This window comes from Saccopteryx leptura, chromosome 2, assembly GCF_036850995.1.
Source record: "Saccopteryx leptura isolate mSacLep1 chromosome 2, mSacLep1_pri_phased_curated, whole genome shotgun sequence".
NCBI lineage: Eukaryota > Metazoa > Chordata > Mammalia > Chiroptera > Emballonuridae > Saccopteryx > Saccopteryx leptura.
The window spans coordinates 314,776,801-314,797,720 of NC_089504.1; the positions used below are offsets into that span (position 1 = coordinate 314,776,801).

General features: G+C 48.5%; 1 protein-coding gene across 2 annotated transcripts in view; it reads right to left on the reverse strand.

The window, feature by feature from the left end:
- DENND2A (DENN domain containing 2A) overlaps positions 1-20,920 on the reverse strand; it is a 91,003-nt gene that overhangs the window by 36,308 nt on the left and 33,775 nt on the right. For both annotated transcript variants that reach the window (XM_066362882.1, XM_066362883.1), the window contains exons 3-7: positions 17,986-19,140; positions 9,835-9,962; positions 7,755-7,876; positions 3,172-3,369; positions 445-538 (exon numbers count right to left, since the gene is read on the reverse strand). In XM_066362882.1, coding sequence (XP_066218979.1) covers positions 445-538; positions 3,172-3,369; positions 7,755-7,876; positions 9,835-9,962; positions 17,986-19,140 — 1,697 coding nt within the window. The remainder of the gene's footprint in view (positions 1-444; positions 539-3,171; positions 3,370-7,754; positions 7,877-9,834; positions 9,963-17,985; positions 19,141-20,920) is intronic.

Genomic DNA, 20,920 nt, shown 5'->3' on the forward strand with positions numbered 1-20,920 from the left:
TTATACATGTTAGCACAAAGCCAAGACTTCTAGCTTAGAAAGGCTATTTCCTTTTTGTCTATTTAAATGTAATGGACAAACTATGTGTCTGACTATAAATGTACTTCCAGACTAATGTGGCCCTGGATCAGATGGCACTCCATCAATTATACAGCACAGGGTACTGGTCCCTGTCGTGCCTGCGGAGCAAAGTGGCTTGCTCCCAGGGTGGGGTCAGAGTGTGCTGCCCCCGGCTCACTGGACGGATGGACAGGCAGAAAGGACCAGAGGACATGCCACCAAGCTGAGCCCCCGGCTGTTGGACTATCCTGGGGACAATGCAGACATTTACAAAGCACCAGCTCTTCTCCTGGATGAGCCAACCCAAAGCAAGGGAAATCCACTTCTAGGAAAACTCTGTTTCCAGACCCCTGGGGAGGAGGGGTCGTTGTGGGGTGCTCCCACCTTTTCCTGAGTTGCTCTCCGTGGACTGGGATAGCCTCTTCACCCGTTTCTTTCCTCTTCGGGCCTCATAAATGGCATTGATCCTCAGCACCAGCTGCCAGACACCAGGAGGAGAAACGCCGGGTTAGCAGCCTCCCCTGCATGTGCGCCTGGCACGCCTCTGCTGCCCGTTCCCTTCCAGGGTGGCGAGGGCCAGGGAGGGGGGCAGGAGGAGACATTTCCCATGGGCCCACTGCCATCTTTCAGTCATTCTTTTCTGCCAGACGGAACCCTGGCTGTCGAGAACACAAAAGGAGGCTGCCATCCGCACTATAAATATGCTAACGCACCCAGGGAGACGACTTCATTGGCTAATGGTGTGAGGGCTGCTCCCCTGCCCATACTGTAGTGTCACTGTGGTTTGAGAAAAAGCTTTTGTCCCCAAAACAAAACAAGAAAAGGAAGAGACAGTAAAAAAATAAAAGAAAAAATGTTCCTGGAAGGGCCCCTCTGATGGGAACCATGCTGAAGAACATCTGAGCAGCCCCGGTAGAAAGGGGACAGGGATTACGGTGGGTCTTGTGGCCTCACTTCTGCACAGAGTGGTGCCATGCACCCAGCATGCTGCCCGTTCTGCGCAAGACCACTCGGTGCAGACCGCCGGGCCTCTCATGACCTCTCCTAAGGTCGAGAGCTCAGCAGACATCACTCCTTGGTGGCTCGCCCTCCAGGCTGACTGCTGCAGAACCAGCTCATGATCAGAGCCCTCCAGGCTTTATAGCACCACGTGCAACTTTCAAGAAGTGGAAACCTTCTGGGTTCCAGCCAATTGGGAGAAAGGGATGTCTACCCAGAGAGAATTGAGGCGCACCAACTAGTGGTTTTGAAGGGGAGCTGTGTTTAGAAGCCGACTTGAAAAGTTTTAAATTGTTTTATGCACTGGGAAGAACAAGAGGGGATGGGCCATGGTGAACTGGGTGGTGGGTGGCCAGGGCGGTGCAGGGGACTCGCTGTGGCCAATCCCCACCTGTGCCCTCCACTGCTGTGTTCCACTGAGAGCTCCCGGCGCTTCCCCACCAGCTGGGGTGCCAGCACAGACCACTGGGTGGTATGAACATAAACATTACTAAGAGCAAGTCAGCCTGACCTGTGGTGGCGCAGTGGATAAAGCGTCAACCTGGAAACGCTGAGGTTGCTGGTTCAAAACCCTGGGCTTGCCAGATCAAGGCACATATGGGAGTTGATGCTTCTTGCTCCTCCCCCTTCTCTCTCTCTCTCTCTCTCTCTCTCTCTCTCTCTCTCTCCCCCCTCTCTATAATGAATAAATAAAATCTTTAAAAAACAAAACAAAACAAAAACCTTAAAAAAAAAAAGAGCAAGTCAGGCACAGTCACGTCCTAGGCCAGCCTACAGGACTTGAGAAAGGTCAGCCTATACCCTAACTGAGCCTGTCCACTGGCTTTTTTGCATCGACCAAAACATACCCTTGGAATGTCATGGTGACCTTCCGTTCCCAGACCCCCAGGGCACACCCACCTATCAGAGCACACCACCACGGGGATGCCTCGTTGTTACCTTGTTCTCTGAATGCCACCTCTGTGGGCTGTAAATGCCAGTTAACTATCCTGTACCCACCAATGAAACAGTAGGTGTCTCTCCACTCTTTACCTGGTCTCAGAGATCTCCCCGCTTTGCTTTCTCCTGCCCCCCTAACCTGCCACCAATGACTTTCATGAAACCCATTACATCTCCGCCTTTGATTCTAAAGTACAAAATGAGTTGCAAACGGCCATTCTTTGGAGCATTTTCCCAATCCCCTGAGATTTTACTTCCCAGCAATTGCTGCTAGATTGGCTCAAATAAACTCAAAAACTTTTCCGACAAGTTTGGATGTTTCTTACACTGACAAAGACAAAGGGGCAGCAACAGTTCGCCTTTTTCTCCACCTCTCTGCTTTCACACAGAACTCGCACACACTATCTCAAAAACTCTTTTTAAAATTTTAAAAAATATTTTAATTATTTATTTTACAGAGATGGGGGGATGAGAAGTAGTTGCTTCACTCTAGCTGTTCACTGATTGCTTGTTGTATGTGCCTTGACCGGGCAAGACACATACCAAGGGTTTCAAACCGGTGACCTTAGTGTCCCGGGTCTATGCTCAACCTGGGGTACCACCACAGGCAGGTTTTTCAAAAAATTTTTGCGACAGAGAGACAGGCAGACAGGAAGGGAGAGAGATGAGAAACATCAACTCGTAATTGTGTCACTTTAGTTATTCGGTTGTTTATTGATTGCTTCTCATACATGCATAGACTGCGGGTCTCAAGCTGAGCCAGTGACCTCTTGCTCAAGCCAGTAACCTTGGGCTCAAGCCAGTGACCATGGGGTCATGTCTGTGATCTCACGCTCAAGCCAGCGACCCTGAGCTCAAGCTGGTGAGCCCGTGCTCAAGTTAGCAACCTTGGGGTTTTGAACCTGGGACTTCACTGTTCCAGGCTGATGCTCTATCCACTGCACCACCACCGATCAGACTCAAAAAATCTTGGGCATTGGAAACACTGTCTGGATCAGAAGAGCAGGGAAAGCTGGGAGAAGGATGGTGAAGTAGAGGGCCACGGGGCCACAAGAATCAGGACCACAAAGGCCTAGGTACCCATCCTGCTAGCCTCACTGTGACCCCCGGCCTGGGAGGAAGCAGGGAGAGGAGTGACCATACTCTGCCCACAAAGCCTGCCGCGAGCCTTACCTTGGGGATCTTTCTCTTTTTCCTGCCATTGGGCGGGTCCCCAAGGTTAAAGAACGTGTCGTCGGGGCTGCTGGGGGTAGAGGGGGGGCTGGTTTTTGAAGGGGACACCGTTCCATCCCGACTCAGCTTCCTAGTGTCCAGCAGTTTGAAGTTCCTCCTCTCTGAATTTTGGCGGAAAAAAGCGGGTTTGGACAACAGCTGTTGCGAGGGAAAAAGAGAAAAGAAGAGAAATAAATACAAAAGGCCCCTGGCGGTGCCAGTGATGAGACCAGGAGACCAGAAGACTGGGGGGGGGGGGCAGCTGCTCTGGGTCCCCAGGGTCCACTGGCTGTGTCTATGCTCACAAGCGCTCACTAATCCGTATCACCCAATTACGGACAGTCAGTATGATAGAGGATGCAGATATAACTCCCTCTCTCTTTTCATACCAGTGGGAACTCAGTGGGGCTCAGCGACTCACTTTACCGTGAGGCTTTCTGACAGTCCACAAAGCACTGCGTACAGGTGGTGCCAGACCCAGGCCTTGCTTTGACTCTGCTGCTGGCAAGCTGAGAGCCTCCCATATAAGGAACCCCACCTCTCTGGGCCTCATGTCTTACTTCTAAACACAAGTCATTTCAAGGTCAAAAAACAAACAAGGCCTAGCGGGGAAGCTCAGTGGACAGAGCGTTATCGCGGTACAACGAGGTCGTGGGTCTGACCCCCGTCACGGTACCTACAAGAAGTAACTGATGAGTGCACCACTAAATGGCATAACTAAGTGGAACAACGAGATGATGCTTCTCTTTCTCTCTCTACCTCCCCACCTCCTTTTCCTTTCTGTCTCAAATCAATGGGAAAAAATAAGGCAAACAAAAAGTGGTAAAAATTTTGTGTAATTCATAAAGCTCATTGTTCTAATGCTTAAAAAAAAAAAAAAAAGAGTATCTCACATCAGCCTAGCTAGCCCTTATTAAATGTCAGTTCCTACCACGCTCACTGTGCTGGTGGAGGTGTGGGACGGAGGGTCACACTGAACAAGAGGAGAGCATGTCCCCTCTCAGGACCCTGCCCTGTGCGTACAGGCACTAGCATCTGCCCACTGCACATACGCTTCTTTCTAGGGCAAGGCTCTCTAAATGACCCTTCTCTTTCTACTGGGAAGATATAATCAGGTGCAAGTCTCAATGTCATGTAATGACACTGCATTAAAATGATGAGGTATCATTCAGGACCTTTCTGGGGCTGGAGAGGAGGTCACCAAGAGGGACTGCTTCAGCAATTCTGAGCCCCCAGATGTAGCCCAGATATGTCATGAATATTCAAAGAGCTAAAGAGAGGAAGTGGAGGAGTCTGCAGCTGTCCCAGGACTGGGGCACGAACCAGACACCCACAGGAGGGGGAGCAGAGGAAGGAGTGTGGACACAGAGTCCTGCTGATGGCTTGCATGGGCCCTAAACAGCCTCCAAGTGTCAGTGGCAATTGGACCTGTGACCTGGGCAATGGGATTATCTTTCTGCTGGAGAGCTGCCCCTGAACTTCCAAGTTTTCTCTGACGTGACTGCCTACTTGTTTAGCTATGTTGGGGACAGAGGGCCTAGGTGTTCCCTGGTCCAGCAGGCAAGGGAAGAAAAGAGCTCAGCCTTTCTTTTCTGGACTTGGGGCAGCACCGGCTCCGAATGTGGGCTCTTCATTATTCCTAAGAGGCCATGCAGTTCCCTCCCCACGAAGTGGAGAGCGCGGGAGAGCCGGGCAGGATGTGTGTGGGGGGCAGATGGGGTGACAGCCTTTCCTAAGGATGTCCTAAATGTTGAAGACACCCATAGTCCAATGAAAACAAACAAATTTCAAAGGCAAGTAGAAACTGCATTATTGACTGTCACAGATTATTCACGACACTCCTTTCTGTAGGAGAAAACAGCAGACCGTTGGTTTACACAAGCACTGTGGCAACTGCTTTGGGTCAGTAAGATCCAACCCTCACGAAAGGTTCTACCTTCAATTCTCTTCAGGAAGACGGTGGCTCAAAGATTCCCTTTGTGAGCATCAAGCACAAAAGTCACGCCTCAACCTGACCTGTGGTGGCGCAGTGGATTGGCTTTTGATCTGGAATGCTGAGGTCACTGGTTCAAAACCCCGGGCTTGCCCGGTCAAGGCACATACGACAAGCGGCCAATGGACAACTAAGGTGAAGAGCTGATGCTTCTCGCTCCCCCCTCCTCTAAGCCATGTCTCATGTGCAGCCCTCACCACCCACCTGCCAGCAAGTGCCGACCTCTCCTGGAGCCCAGAGAGGAAGATGGCTTCTTTCTTAAACTGGATTTAAACTGACACATACAACCTGGACTTGGCCTTCTGTTATAATTTCTTCAACACTTAAACAGTGTATTACTCCTTACGGGAGACACGAGGGAACAGTATACTTACTGACCTTGGGGGATTTACAATATAGTTGAGAGGATGTTTTTTAAGATATGTTACATGACTTAAATCAGAATTCAAACCATCGAAGTAAGAGATGTCACAAGGCAGTATATACAATTTGGTGTGAAATGAGTGCTTTAGTCTGCTGAGTGTTGCAGGCAAGCAGAGGAGAAGAAGTCCCAGGGTCTAGAATGGCCTGGAAGCTTCCAGATGAAGGCATGATTGAGCAGCCCTTACAGGATGGGGAGAGAGAGGTTCAGGCCAGAGCCAAGGACAGAGGTGGGGATGACCTAGCACTGGGGGTGTGGGGGGGATTATGCTCTGTGGGCCCCAGTTGGACCACCACCTGTTTTTGTACAGGCCAAGAGCTAAGAATAGTGTGTGTGTGTGTGTGTGTGTGTACACACACACACACACACACACACACACACACCTTTTTTTCTGAAGTGAGAAGCAGGGAGGCAGTCAGACAGACTCCCGCATGTGCCCGATGGGGATCCACCTGGCATGCCCACCAGGGGGTGATGCTCTGCCCATCTGGGGCATAGCTCCATTGTAGCCGGAGCCATTCTAGCGCCTGAGGCAGAGGCCATGGAGCCATCCTCAGCACCCAGGTCAACTTTGCTCCAATGGCGCCTTGGCTATGGGAGGGGAAAAGAGAGATAGAGAGGAAGGAGAGGGGGAAGGGTGGAGCAGATGGGCGCCTCTCTTGTGTGCCCTGACTGGGAATCAAACTTCCACACATCGGGCTGACGCTCTACCACTGAGCCAACCGGCCAGGCCAGTTTTTATATTTTTAAATGGCTAAAAGTATATACGTATACATTTCATACACATGAAAATTATATAAAATTCAAGTTTTGGTGTCCATAAATAAAGCCTTATTAAAACACAGCTGCACTCGTTCGTCTGCATACTGTCTGTCTATGGCTGCTTTCTACAATGGCAGTGCTGAGCAATCACAACGGAGACTGTGTGTTTTACTCTCTGGCCCTTTAGAGGAAGAGTTCGCCGGTCCCTGGCCTGTTATATCCGAGGGGCAGTCCACAGTCTCTCGTTGGAGGGGAGCTTCCGGATGGAGGAGACGTGTGAAATTAGGTAGCTATGGGTGCCCTGGGGTCAACTATGAAGGAAATGTAATGCCATCATACAGAACATTCATTCAGTCCTACAGGCAACGGGCCGAAATCATCACATACGTGACTCTAGTTATATTATCTATATGTATATACTTCTAAAAGTTTAAAAGGATATCCTGTAAAGCCTGTCAGTCTTCCACCCTGACTTCCAGGTTCGCACTCGGACACCACCACAGAGGTGTCCCCTTACTCGTCCTTACGTGTCCTTATAGCCATATTCTCTGTGCTCAAACACATATGAGACTATGTATACGTACATTCTTTCATTAGAAAACCCCACAAATGGTGGCATACAATAAAAAACACTGTTTCTGAATCATGCTTTTCAGTTCTACATTTTAGAGTTTGTTTTATGACATTTTTTTTTTTTTTGGTATTTTTCTGAAGCTAAGAATGGGGAGAGACAGTCAGACAGACTCCCGCATGTGCCCAACCGGGATCCACCCGGCACGCCCACCAGGGGGGACGCTCTGCCCACCAGGGGGCGATGCTCTGCCCATCCTGGGCGTCGCTATGTTGCGACCAGAGCCACTCTAGCCCCTGAGGCAGAGGCCACAGAGCCATCCCCAGCGCCCGGGCCATCTTTGCTCCAATGGAGCCTCGGCTGCTGCGGGAGGGGAAGAGAGAGACAGAGAGGAAGGAAAGGGGGAGGGGTGGAGAAGCAGATGGGCGCTTCTCCTGTGTGCCCTGGCCGGGAATCGAACCCGGGACTTCTACACGCCAGGCCGATGCTCTACCACTGAGCCAACCGGCCAGGGCCCTGACATTATTCTTAATGGCCCTATTACTATACTATATACTATCTTACTTACCTAGCTGGGGAGGGTTCTGACCCAGCAGAAGCTAATGACACTTAGAAGCTGGGTTGGTAGAGGGTCCTGGGAGCGCAGAGGCAGGAAGAGCAGGCAGACCGCTAAGGTACACATTCCCGAGCCTGGTGGAGGGTGGCCTGGCATTCCAGTGCAACCCAGTGCTCCAGGTTGCTGGAGGCCAGGGTGCCGGGGACCCCTCTCCCCCCAATGCCTCCTAGGGGACCTATACCTTGGTGGATGTGTCAGGGATGGAAGAGGTGGGAGAACCAGGAAAATTCAAGACACATTTCTTTCCCAGGCAGCGTCCATGTAATTCAACGTCCTCGTAAGGGTTTTCCTTCACTGGCGGATCTGTGGTCAAAGACAACGGGTCAGGAACTGGGAACGCCGAGGAAGGTTTCCCTATCAGATCTACCCAACATCCCAGCCTCTCCTTGTGGGGATGTCTGCCTTGCTATCCATTCATCCTTCCTCTTGGTAACAGACCCTGATTTTCACTGGGGTAACTCCCGCCTCCTGTTCTTAGACGCGTGAGATTAAGTCCACTCCAGTTTCAGGGCTTTAGCCAATCGGGGTTTCCCAAGTCCCTGTCTCAGTGACCAGTTCTGGGAAGGGTGCATTCCCCAAGTCTAAGCCAGTCAGTCACTGCATGACACCCCCAGGCTCTGAAGGTGAACAAGGGACCTAAACTGATCTAATCCAAGTGAGCCTCGGGATTTTTGCTGGGACCTGCAGAATAGACTCTCCCTGCAGGGAGCCAACGGCAGCCATCATGGGGATGGTGAGAAACCTGCTGGGAATGGGGCAACCCTAAGAGCTAAGACAGGAGGAAGAAAAAGCCAGCTTGGCTCACATGAGCCAGTCAAGTCTCTTGTTGCTCCAGCTGGATTTCTGTTCCCTGTAACGGAGAGCTTCCCTGTCAGACACACAGCTAAGGGAGGTCCCATCCCAGACACGCTTTAGACGTGGGAAGCCCACTGCTTCGGCATCTCCAGCGGCTCAGTGAAGTACACGCCCGCCCCCATGCTAGCGTCTTCACCGACCGTGGGGTTTCTCCTGGAGCTGACGTGCATGTGTGTATGTGTGTGTGGGTCTACCCTGCATGCCCCTTGCACATGGACACGTGTGGGTTTCTCTCTTCTACCAGCTTGTTTCTCCCCCCACCCACAGCTCTACCCCAACATGTAGATGCTGGTCAGAGCTCACACCTCACTGAAACGGTGATCTTCCCTGAGGATAATTTAACTCACTGAATCGATTTAAGAATGTTTTTAATTGAATTTATCAGGGTGACTTTGGTTAATAAGATTATATAGGTTTCAAGTGTAGAATGCTATGATATATCATCTTGGTGTGCCCACCCCCCAAAGTCAAATCATCTTCGTCACCGTGTATTTGACCCCCTCACCCTTCACTGCCCCCACCCTCTTCCCTCTGGTAACCACATTGCTGTCTGTGTGTGTTTTTATTTGTCTTGTTTGTTATCTGTTCCTTTGTTTTCTGACTACAAACATGTGGCTCTTAACTTTTTCTGTCTGGCTTATTTTGCTTAGCACGATATTCTCAAGATACATCCATGTTGTTGCAAAGGGCAATATCTCATCTTAATACAGAGTTAACTCACTGAATGTAGGTAAATACATCAACTCTGTGAATCTGAACCCGACTTTGGAATCTAAGAGGATTCTTCAGAGCTAGGCTCAAGTTTCTTTTTTAATAGTATTCATCCAATTTAGCATAGAATTCACAAGAATAAAATACTAAATAGTAAAAACTCAAACAGTAGAATCTTGATGCCCCCGAGTCCCAGAAGGAGTACGGTACTCTCATTCTCTTTCCTTCGGCACTCCCTACGATTTACTGAGTGCCTGTGCTAAGCCAGGGCTTTTACACCCCACTTTCTCCAGTCCTCCCCCAGCCCTGTATGTAGCTGTCGTCATCCCCCATGTACAGAAGAGAGAATAGAGTTCAGAGACATTCAGACCCCTGCTCAATGTCATACAGCTAGTGAGTAGCGGAGCCAAGACTCAGTCGTGGATGCTGAGGCCCCAGGTCTGCAGCACAAACCACGCTGCCTCCTTGGCTGTTCATCACAGCCCTCCCCTCTCCCTGTTCTCTCACACACTCCATCATGGGTCGCTTGTCCACTCACATATACCTGCTCTCTCATTCATCTGAGTACATGTATGTCCCCAAGAGTGTGTGCGTGCGTGTGCACATGTGTGCGCTTCAAAGCACCCAGCCCCACTTCTTCTCTCCCGTTTGCAGAGGCGGACCCCTCCCCACACATGGACATTCTGTCCCCTTACCTGGAATGTCCTCGTAGACATTCTCTTCTGATAAAGTGCGTGTGAGCCCCAGCTTGGTCTGCGCGTACCAGTCGACCCTGATGTTCTCGGAGGAAGAGTGCAGTAAATCTTCAAACTCGTAGGACTTCCTGGGGTGCACCAGATGAGAGAAAAAAACAACTTGATTCAAATTAGGATGGTTCAGATACCCTCCCTATATACCCTCCAAATTATTTTTTCTTGCAAAAATTCCTATTACTGAAGTCAACTCTGGTTTTTGTAAGGAGGTATGAAAATCCTCAAACATGAAATATGGTTTTGACTTGAAAGAATGTTTATGCCAAGTAAAGATAGCAAAGTATGTATATGATATATATATAATATATGTGTGTGTGTGTGTGTGTGTGTGTGTGTGTATAAAACGCAGTCCCAGCTTGGTAACCAGACATGTACAAAGAAAATAAAAAGTAGAAAGTAAAACATACAGCCGCTATCTCGGGATTGAGGGACAGCTCCTGGCTTTCCTTTACTTTCATGTTTTTGGATTTTTCAAATGTTCCACAATGTTTCCAGAGCACACCAGTAAATAATTAGAAACGAGCAGTGATGGCCAGTTTGGAGCAGCCCAGAGGCCTCCACCTCACTCACATGGTTATCATCAGAGTGATACCGAAGGCCATGAGACACCCCACCCTGCCCCTCAGAGATCTGTGCAGACGTGGCCCGGTCTCTATCTGTGGCCTGGCTCCCAGTGGTTCTCAACCTTTCTAATGCCGTGACCCCGCAATACAGTTCCTCATGTTGCGGTGACCCCAAACCAAATTGGTGGCTACTTCATAACTGTAATTTTGCTACAGTTATGATTCGGAATGTAAATACCTGATATGCATTATGTATTTTCCAATGGCTTTAGGCGACCCCGCTGGGGTCGCGACCCACAGGTTGAGAACCGCTGCTCTATGGCTTTCTACCACACCCCTATCCCACCCTATATCCACATGGGTGGGTCTTGTTCTGATGGTGTTGATCAGAGTCACACATACACACAAACATACAGCCACCTCACCTTGACTATCCATGATTTTTTTGTTGTTGTTGCGCATTGCAACACCTTAGTTGTTCATTGATTGCTTTCTCATATGTGCCTTGACCGTGGGCCTTCAGCAAACCAAATAACCCCTTGCTCGAGCCAGCGACCTTGGGTCCAAGCTGGCGAGCTTTTTGCTCAAGCCAGATGAGCCCGCGCTCAAACTGGCAACCTCGGGGTCTCGAACCTGGGTCTTCCGCATCCCAGTCTGACGCTCTATCCACTGCGCCATCACCTGGTCAGGCACTATCCATGATTTTGTCCATGTTATTGAACATTTGGGAGGTCATGAGCTCAGTTACATTATAAAACATATAAAACATCAGCCACCTCACAGGATTACTCTCCTCCCTCCCATTCCTTCTCTCCCTCCCCCTACACCCCAAGCTCCGGAAACTCCCCTTCTGCTCCAGGCAGGTCTGTCAGGGGTTCTGCAGGACACACCTGCGCCTTTCAGGAGTGGGACTGGGGTGAACATGCAGTCTCCCCACACTACAAGGGACACAGCCCTGCTGGCCGTGTGGTGGCCCTGCCCTCTGAATCCCCACTGGGTACAGAGCTGGGACCTTTCATTCACAAGCCCTTTGAATATACCTCAACAAAGCTGTTAAAATACTCCTTTCGAAGATTAAGAGTCTGATTTTGGGAACACCAGTTGCAAAAACACAAAACTCAGCTGACCTGGAGATGAAATCAGTGTCACCCTACTGGTTCACCAGTCACCCCAAACTAGTGCAATAACTCGGTGGGATCTGACTCACAAATCAATATGAATATGAATAAATATACAATTATTGTTTGGAAAACAAAACAAGCCCTTAACCTTGGATGAACCACATATCTGGGCTGAAACTCAGTACATTATTATATATAAAAAAGTGAGGCTTGTATATATTGTGGTCTTTTTTTACTTCATTTCTCTGGTGTTCTGTTACATTTTACAGCAGTCTTGTTCGGTAAGGACTGCAGGTGCCAGCACACAGCCCTGGGCGGGCAGTGGAGCCACGCACTGCTGCCTGATGCTCCCCCTACACAGCACCTCCCGGCCACCACCTCTGTGCTCTTCCTGTTCCTGAGCCATGGGCGCTTCCCAAAGCTTCTCTCTTTTTTTTTTTTTTTTTTAAATTTTATTTATTTATTCATTTTAGAGAGGACAGAGAGAGAGAGAGGGAGGAGAGACAGAGAGAGAGAAGAGGGGAGGAGCTGGAAGCATCAACTCCCATATGTGCCTTGACCAGGCAAGCCCAGGGTTTCGAACTGGCGACCTTAGCATTTCCAGGTCGACGCTTTATCCACTGCGCCACCACAGGTCAGGCCCAAAGCGTCTCTTATGTAGGTTCTAAACTAGAATATCTCCACATATGAATTCACCACCCACATCCATACTCCATCCTCACTCCTTCATGAACTTGAACCCATTGCTTAGGGGAGGGGCACAAACAAGGGCCACGCCGGAAGCTTCCATGCTGGGAGTCTATGGTCTTAAGTCAGGCCACGCGGCTAAAACGGTTATCCATGCCCCAAGGTCCTGACTCACCAACAGAAGCTCATGCCCAAAGGGAGAAGGTACCAATCCGTGAGCCCCTACTTCCTCTCCTTGAGGTGTTCAGCACGAGAGGAGGGGCTGAGCTTCAGCACTCTAGCAGATGGGGGTCTGGTGCTGACGGTGGTGGAGGTAGTAGAGATGGTGGTGGAGGTGGTGGTGATGGTGGTGATGGAGGTGGAGGTGGTGGAGGTGGAGGTGGTGGTGGTGGTGATGGTGGTAGAGGTGGTGATGGTGGTGATGGAGGTGGAGGTGGTGATGGTGGTGGTGGTGGTGATGGTGGAGGTGGTGATAGAAGTGGTGGTGGTGGAGGTGGTAGTGGTGATGGAGGTGGTGGTGGAGGTGGTGATGGCGATGGTGGTGGAGGTGGGGAAGCAGGTCTGTGCTGTTTTCTCTAGGACGGGAATGGGCTGTGCTATGAACCCACGCTGAACAATACCTAGTCTGGGTTGACAGTAGCCCAGGCTGGCATTAGCCAGGCATCTGATTGGAGACGGAGGTGTGGTCTGTGGCCAGAGCGGAGTGAAGTAACTGGCCTAGACTGGGCCACAGTCCCTGGGTTTCTCCAGTGAGCTAATCAGATTATGTTAGCTAGAGTCCTCAGCATGCCCATTCCCTAGATTTGCTAGAAGAGATGCAAACTGCTCAATGAGGCACAGATTCATTCATTCAACTAGCACATTCAGACTTTGCAACAACCTTATGAAGAATTACTATTACTGTATACATATTAGATATAAGAAAACAGAGGCATACAGAAGTTAAATTGGTCAAGGTCACATTGGGGGGAAGTGGCGGACCAGGGAGTCCGGCTGACGACTGGTACTGTTAACAACTTGGGCACTGAGCATGTACAAGGCGATGCATGAGAAAAGCTGCAGTCGCAGCCCACAAATTAAAACAGGCTCAGTTTCCAGCATCTGCAGTTATGAACTTGAACTAATTTTCCATATAAAATCGTGTTACATGTTACTGTGAATTATCCAACAACCCCTCTATTTCCCTTGTAATGTAACTAAATTAGGCTACGAAGAGACGCTATGAACCCTCATCGAAAAAAGAGGGGACAGGCAGGGGCTGCTTCCCTGAGAGCTGGGCAGCGTCTGCCACAACATCAGGAAGCCCCACTCCTGACAGCAGAGGGACAGAGAGGTGGCCACCACTTACCGGAAAGCCTATCTGGAATTTGAGCATGACCTTGGCTATGCTTGGCCTTTCCTTTGATTTCAGAAAGGGGCTGCAGCCATGCCTCGCTTTGCTGTGGGGAGAGCTCTGTAATTGTTTTTACTTATTTTTTAAAATCTCATTTGAGGTACCTAGAAGTAATATTTGTATAGGTCAACTTTCAAAATGAAAAACTGTTATAAAGTACCTATGAAAGAATATCTGAACAATTCACATGTTTTAATAAGAAATGCTCTAACAAAACAGATGTTTGCATGCTCTAGGCTCTCCAAGTCCCAGTGGACGGCTCACTTACTTAGAGCACATGTAACACAACCTGGATTATCTGTTGGGGCTTGTTGGGATGGGATTAGCCTGTATCCAAATGGCTGCTGTCAGATACCCTGGGGTTTCAGGCCATAGTTTGAATGTTTTGTTTTGTTTTGTTATGATGCTTCCATAGTTTCAAGAACAAGATGCTAAGATAAGAGTTCAGCTATATGTTCTTTCATTCCAAACACATAAAAGGTACCACTAGTCTAAACATTAAAAAAATTGCAATTTTTAAAAATTATACACTTTCTTAAAAAAAATTCAAAATCGATTAGAAGATTGTTATTCACATTGCAAAACTCTAATTTGCAAATAAATTCATCACAATATTTCTCCATTTCTCTATTAAAATGCTGGTTTTCAGGTGACTAATTTCTATGCAGGAACCCTGAAAGACAAAATTTTAAATCAACATGAAGCCATGGGACATATAAAAATCAGGAAGCAACTAAAAATCTTTCTATGTCCAGTTTCTAGAGCCAGTGGGAAAGAGAGTTCCAATTACAAAGCTAATTTATCATTATTGTGTGTTGGTAACATATTCCGTAAGCAACGACTTCACATAGTTCCCCCTAGGCACTATTTCTGTAATCTGCATAAATGACTCCAAGGACTGGGGAGGGGTCCTCAGGTTTCTGAGGCTCAGGTAGGTGACTGGGCCCCATGAAGAAGAAAAATATGATTAAACAAATCATCCACTTAGCAAAGTCTTTTCTATAAAAATATTTTTAACTTGAAAAAAAGATTTTAATGCCTTTATCTACCTGTTAACTTTGAGAGAAAGGAAATTTCGAAAGACGAATGATAACCACATCTAAACTGGCTTCCCTCTCGTTTAAATATTTCCATGTTCGCTCCATAACCAGCCCACATGCTTAATAAGCACCTGCTGAGGATCGCGATGAGCTCATAGCTGGAGAAGCAAAGGCAAGAAGCCCCCACCTCTGGGGAGTCCACAGCCTGGTGAAGAGCCGCAAACCTCCTCTCAGTACCAGTTTGCCTCCTGGGCCCTCAAATTATCACAAGATCTGAGTAGTTTTTGGTTTCAGAAATGCTGGAATGGTCTAACCGGTCCGCTGCAGTTAGCTGCAGCGGGTTATGATTTATGCAATATCCAAATTTCAACAATCAGCGCCAAATACTCAGATGTCACGTAGTTGTTTTTATTTGTGACTTTCTCATACTTTTAAATGAAATACTAATGTAAGAGTTCATCCACATCTCCATTTAGACAACATACAGGAATCTCAAATGAACAAATCTGGAGTTGAACTCATCATACTTTGACTGCCAGCTTCCCCCCCAGAGCCTCCTCCAGCAGGGGCTGTCACCATCCATCCAGACGCTTGTTGCTGCCTCACACCTGCCAGTGCCATCCACAGTCCCCTCTCTCCCATTGCCCACCTCTAACCAGTTCACAAGAGTTCTGCCCGCAAAGTGGTGGTTCTGGAGCCCAGGGTTTCGAACCAGCGACCTCTGAATTCCAGGCCGACGCTTATCCACTGCACCACCACAGGTCAGAAAAAAGAGCTGGTTTTAACAGTCACATTTACTGCTTATAATTTATACCTATTTTGGCATAAACAAATAAAGCAACTGTATTCTTAGAGCTAATTTCTAATCAATTGTTTTGAACACATTTCCTCCAGAATTATTTTCAGCTATGGGTTAAATAAGCTCAAAGGGCCTGGGACCTAGCCACCACCTAAAACACCATTCACATAACCAGCTAGAAACCAGGAATGCCACGCTCTGATTCCCACACCCACCTCCAGCTGCCACAGAAGCTCTCCTCGCTGCCCAGGTGGCTCCGCCCCCCACAGCCCACCGCCCTCTGAGGAAGGGCGTTCCTATCACCGCTGTTCAGAGTAGGCAGCTAAGTGGGGGATGGCTTATGCCAGCTCTCGGCTTGCTCTGTCACTGGGTATTTCCTCCATCAGGGGTTAAAACCACCCACATTTGGTTTCTGCTTTCCTCTATCCCGAATCCAAAACAGTAGTGTAAGAAGACAAACTATCCACCATTGTGTCTAAAATCCAACCATTTCTACCTTCTAATGAGAAATAAGACATGACAACCACTCTTCTAATGTGGAATAACAACCACCCTCCCTCCTCTTGTCACTGTTCCCCGATACAACTTAGCTGAAATAAACAAATTTACAAAGTCAAGCTTCTCAGATACTTTCAAAGTAATTTCTGGTGTAAATCTCTTGTTAACCAAACCAATTGCTCCTCTGAAGCTTTTTAAACATTCCGTTTTTAGACAGAGTAGTTACAGCTCCCTCATGGATCCTGTGTTGTCTAAGATAGACTCTTAACAATAGGGGTGGACCACAGCATGGCTGGTCAGTGAACCTGAACCATTAAACGAATGGTAACTGAGGGCTGCTGCCCAGCCAGAGCTGTAGGAATCCCTATCAGTCCTACAGATGATGAAAATTAAGGAATGAATAACAGCACAGTATGACTTGGCAGCTATAACATGACTGAGGTTCCACATCTTCAAAAAGTTCTGAATGTCTTATGCTAAAGCCCCCAGGGAAGGGTGAATCTATATAATGCAAAATCAATCAGTCGTATAGTTGAAATTTTGGTCAACGTAGTTATTTGGTTGCATAACGGTCTAAAGACTCTGTCACATGATCAAATTAAACAAAAATAAAAATCTGAATTTAAGTTAAAACCTTTGGGGTATACAGATACACGTGAATTCAGGATGTTGCTTATACTTAAAGAATCAATTTTTCTTGTTTAATGTCAACCTTACGGCAGTCCAGCCCAAGTTATTAAATGTACACCATAAAACCATACATAACTGAATTACTGCTGCTGCAGGAACCTTATCTTTGGAATTTCCTGACATTTGAGGGTTTCTTGTTTTCCATTTTAGGACTGAAGGCATACATCCTTGCATTTAATTTCCTGGGGCTTTAGAGACATGCAGAAAGAAGAGAGAAGACAGGGAAGAAAGAAGGGAAGGAGAAGAGAAGGAAGGGGAGAGAAAAGAGGAAAGAAAAAAAGGGAAGGGAAAAATAAGGAGAGGGGGGGAAAAAAAAAACCCTCACATTTTCTCAAACTGAGTATCTGGAGTCCCTGGTTTGGCTCTCGCTGAGGCCGTCTCGTCCGCCTATGAAAATAAGCTGAATTTGCTCTCTAATGTGCGCAGCCTGGCCGTGTAATTCTAAACCTTCATAACCTCAAAATCCTTAATCGCTCCTTTCTCCAACCCTGGCTTGGCTTTCCTGCCTCAGAGAGGGCAGTAAGTCTGCCAAGTTCAAAGCTGAGCCTCTTCTCCCCTCCCCCCTTTGAAGAGATGGGACCGCCATAAAGAGCACACTTTATTTTTTAAGAGCGGAAAGTGAACATCTTGCCCTAATCACCCCCGTTGTACTATTTTGAACAAAATGAAAACTCCAAAGCCAAACTTCTGAAACACAGCTGATGCAACCACATTCCAAATGGCCAAGAAAAATTTCACCTCTGGATCGAAGCTAAGTAACTCTAGCTGGTTTTAAAGAAAATGCTGGGAGACCGAAAAGAGCAGATGGTAGCTGAGAGGGGAGATAATGGGAAGCACTGTGCACAGGGCTGATGTGTCGTCCTGGCGATGACACCGATGAAAGACACCAATCTCCCCAAACCAACCTGCCCTGGGAGAGGGCCCCACTGGAGGAACAGCCCGGGAAGGGTGTGAAGGGCTGTTGTTAGGTGGCACAGGGGACAGGAACAGAAAGTCACCAGAGGGTGGAGGGTCCTGAGTCTGACACGTGTTTGGGAAAGAATGTAGGGTTGGAGACCGATTCCAACTTTCTCAGAACATAAAGAAGGAATTCTCGAAATTCTTCTATAAATCTCACTGATGCCAACGCCTGATAAAGATGGTACAGAAAATACTGAGTCCAGATCAGTCCCTTTGCGGGATACTGGGATACAAATCTTCGAATATTAGCAGATAGAATTCAACAGCACATTAAAAAAAATAACTGAACCAGATGGTTGCGATGGTGCACGGGCCACTGAGGCCGACGGCTGCGGCCACCTACCTGTGGTCAGCACTGGGCTTCGGCCTCCCATTCCACAGTCTTCTGTTCACAGAGGCCGGCGGCGGAGAGGAGGGCAGGGGCGGGGGAGGCAGAGTGGGCAGCGGAGGCAGGTTCCTTCGCTCCTTCCTGAAGCCGATGCCCGTGTTCCCGTCCTTGTCCCCTTCTCCGTCGTGTTTGAACGTTCTCCGGGGTTTGGGCAGGGGGTTGATGAAGGGCTTTGGGGGGGAGCCCCTGTACACACTCTCCAGGCTCTGGTCACAGGGCTTTCCGTAGGAGCCTCTCGCTTCCTCTGCCGCCTCGGGGGCCAGCTGCCTGGCTTCCAGGTCCGAGTGGTGGGCCCTGAGCTCTGAGCCGCTCCCGTACCCGCGGCTCCCGGGTAGGTTAGGCCCCTCCTCGGCCTTGTCGGCAGGGCAATGTGGGGAATAACAAGTCCCTGGTAACTGGGGATCCAACCCTGCCAGCCCATCCTTCAGAGCCTGCTCGAGCTTCTTGACTTGCTTCAGCACAGAGAGGTTATCATTCTGACAGCGCTGTTTGCCGACCCTCAGCTCCCGGCCTCGGCCCGAGCTTGGAGCCCTCTCCCCGGCTGGGTGGCTTGGGTCTGGCTTCTGCTCTGCAGCCTGTACCCTGACTTCCACTACCCCCTTATTCCTCTCGTTCTCTTTGCTCTCTCTTTCCAGCCTCATTCCGTTTTGGGCCGCTGTGGCCCGAGTCCCCACACCATCACCACGCCTCCTCTCCATCACGCAGGACATCAGGTAATCCTCCTGTGCATCTGCCTTCCCGCCGGGTGCCAGGGTGGGCGACTCCGTTTTCCCTTCCCATTCTGATATCTTGTCCTTTATGCTGAGGGCCGTGTGCCCGGCCCGGCCTCGGGCAGGGGGGCAGGGGTTCTCAGCCCTGCCGAGCTGCCTCCTGCCAGCCCCGCTGGCCTCTTTAGCACTGAGCCCTGAAGCTGGGTCCCTGATGATCGTACTCGAGTTGAACATGTTCTGCTGAGAAAAGTCTGCTCGGGACTTGGGCGTCAGGTTACTGAGGCTTTCCAGCGGGCTTCTGCGGAGGGCTGAGCTCTGGTCGGCCTCTGGGGAGGCAACGGAGGACCTAACGGGCTGCCTTCGAGGGTCCTCCCCAGCCTCTGGCCCTTCCACCTTGACCCTGAACAAAAAGATAAACACTGGATGAGAGATTCTTATTTACTGTTCTTGGCTGTCAGAGATATCCTAGAACTTATAAATGTTACATGCTCGTTGCAAATCACAAACTATGAGACCACCATTAAAAAATTCATGTAAGCCTGACCAGTGGTGGCACAGTGGATAGAGTGTCGACTTCGGACACTGAGGTCCCAGGTACGAAACCTCAAGGTTGCAGGCTTGAGGGTGGGCTCACTGGCTTGAGCATGGGGTCACTAGCTTGAGCACAGGACTATTTCCATCCCATGGTTGCTGGCTTGAGCCCAAGGTCGCTGGCTCAGCTTGAGCCCTCCAGTCAAGGCATATATGAGAAGCAAGCAAGGAACAACTAAAGTGATGTAACTATAAGTTGATGCTTCTCATCTCTCTCCCTTCCTGTCTGTCTGTCTCTCTCTCTCTCTCAAAAAAAATAACGTAATATTTTTCTTGGGAGATATCAATGGAACTATTGGATTTTGGAGTTCAGTAGACTTGGGTTTAAATCCTAATTCAACCACTGAACAGCTGTGGGACCTTGGACAAACTGCTTAACTTCTCTCTCTAAATCTGTGAAACAGAAATAATAATACTAATACTAACACATATCTAACAGGGTGCTGTAAACATTGAATGAGCCAGCCCACATAAAGCATCTAGCATGTCATGAATTTATAGGAAGTGATGGTTACCATTATTATTAGCTTTTTCTCCCCCTGGTGATAATAAGAGCAAGGTCCTGAGATAAAAGAGTACATAGTCTATGTTTCCTCTGTTTCTGTAATGGAGGAGACTTGTAATGACTATTTAAAAATGAAAACAATGCCATGAGTTATAAAGTTTTTGCTAGTTCTGGGCTTGATGAGTTGTCCTGCTAGGCATCAGTAAAGACGCAATGACTGGCTGTGTTTGAATTAAACTCCTTTAGATCATGAGCCCCACTACAGCAGACTCTGAGAGGACAGGACTGCTCTGTTTTGTTTGGAATCTGACCTGTTTTGCTACTGCTGCATCCCTAGAACAACATCCAGCGGGGTTGGTGGCCAGTAAGTCTTTGTTGTGTGAATGAACGAGTGGATCAACAAGCAGATCCAAATTTCATGGTGGCCTAGAACTGCCCTGTCCAGTATAGCGGCCACTAGCCACATGTGGCTATTTAAACTGAAACCAAATTCAATTAAAGCTTCAGTTCCTCAGCGGCACCAGCCGCAGGGCGAGGACTCAGTAGCCACATGTGGCTAACGGTTACTGCACTGGATGGAGGAGGACACTCCATCCCTCCAGGAAGTTCTGGTTTAGAATGCACATGTGGGATGCATACCTTCAAATGTGATCTTAGGAGATCATCTCATGGAGATGTTGAAAATTATTTTTAAAGAAAAACAGAAAAACGTTCTTAAGCTAGCCTAATGAGAATGAAAGTATGTGTTTTGAAATGTAGAACCATCCTCCACCAGCACAGATCCTGACTGAACACAATGACCTTAGAGGTGTCAGGATTACAAACGTGCACATTTTCGGAGTATGTAGATCAGGCTGTAGAGGAAGTCTGAAACCCCAGGAAGGTTCACCCAAGGGATGAATAATTAGCAATTTTATGCATCCGGTTACCATTAAGCTTTCCAGTCCAAAGACTATCGGTTGTTTATGTAAAGACTTCTCCCCACTGAGACATTAGCTCGGAAATTGGGTCACTATTCTTGGTTGCTCAACATAAATTAGAAACTTGTGAAACTGCAAACACACTTTCATATGTTAAATATGGC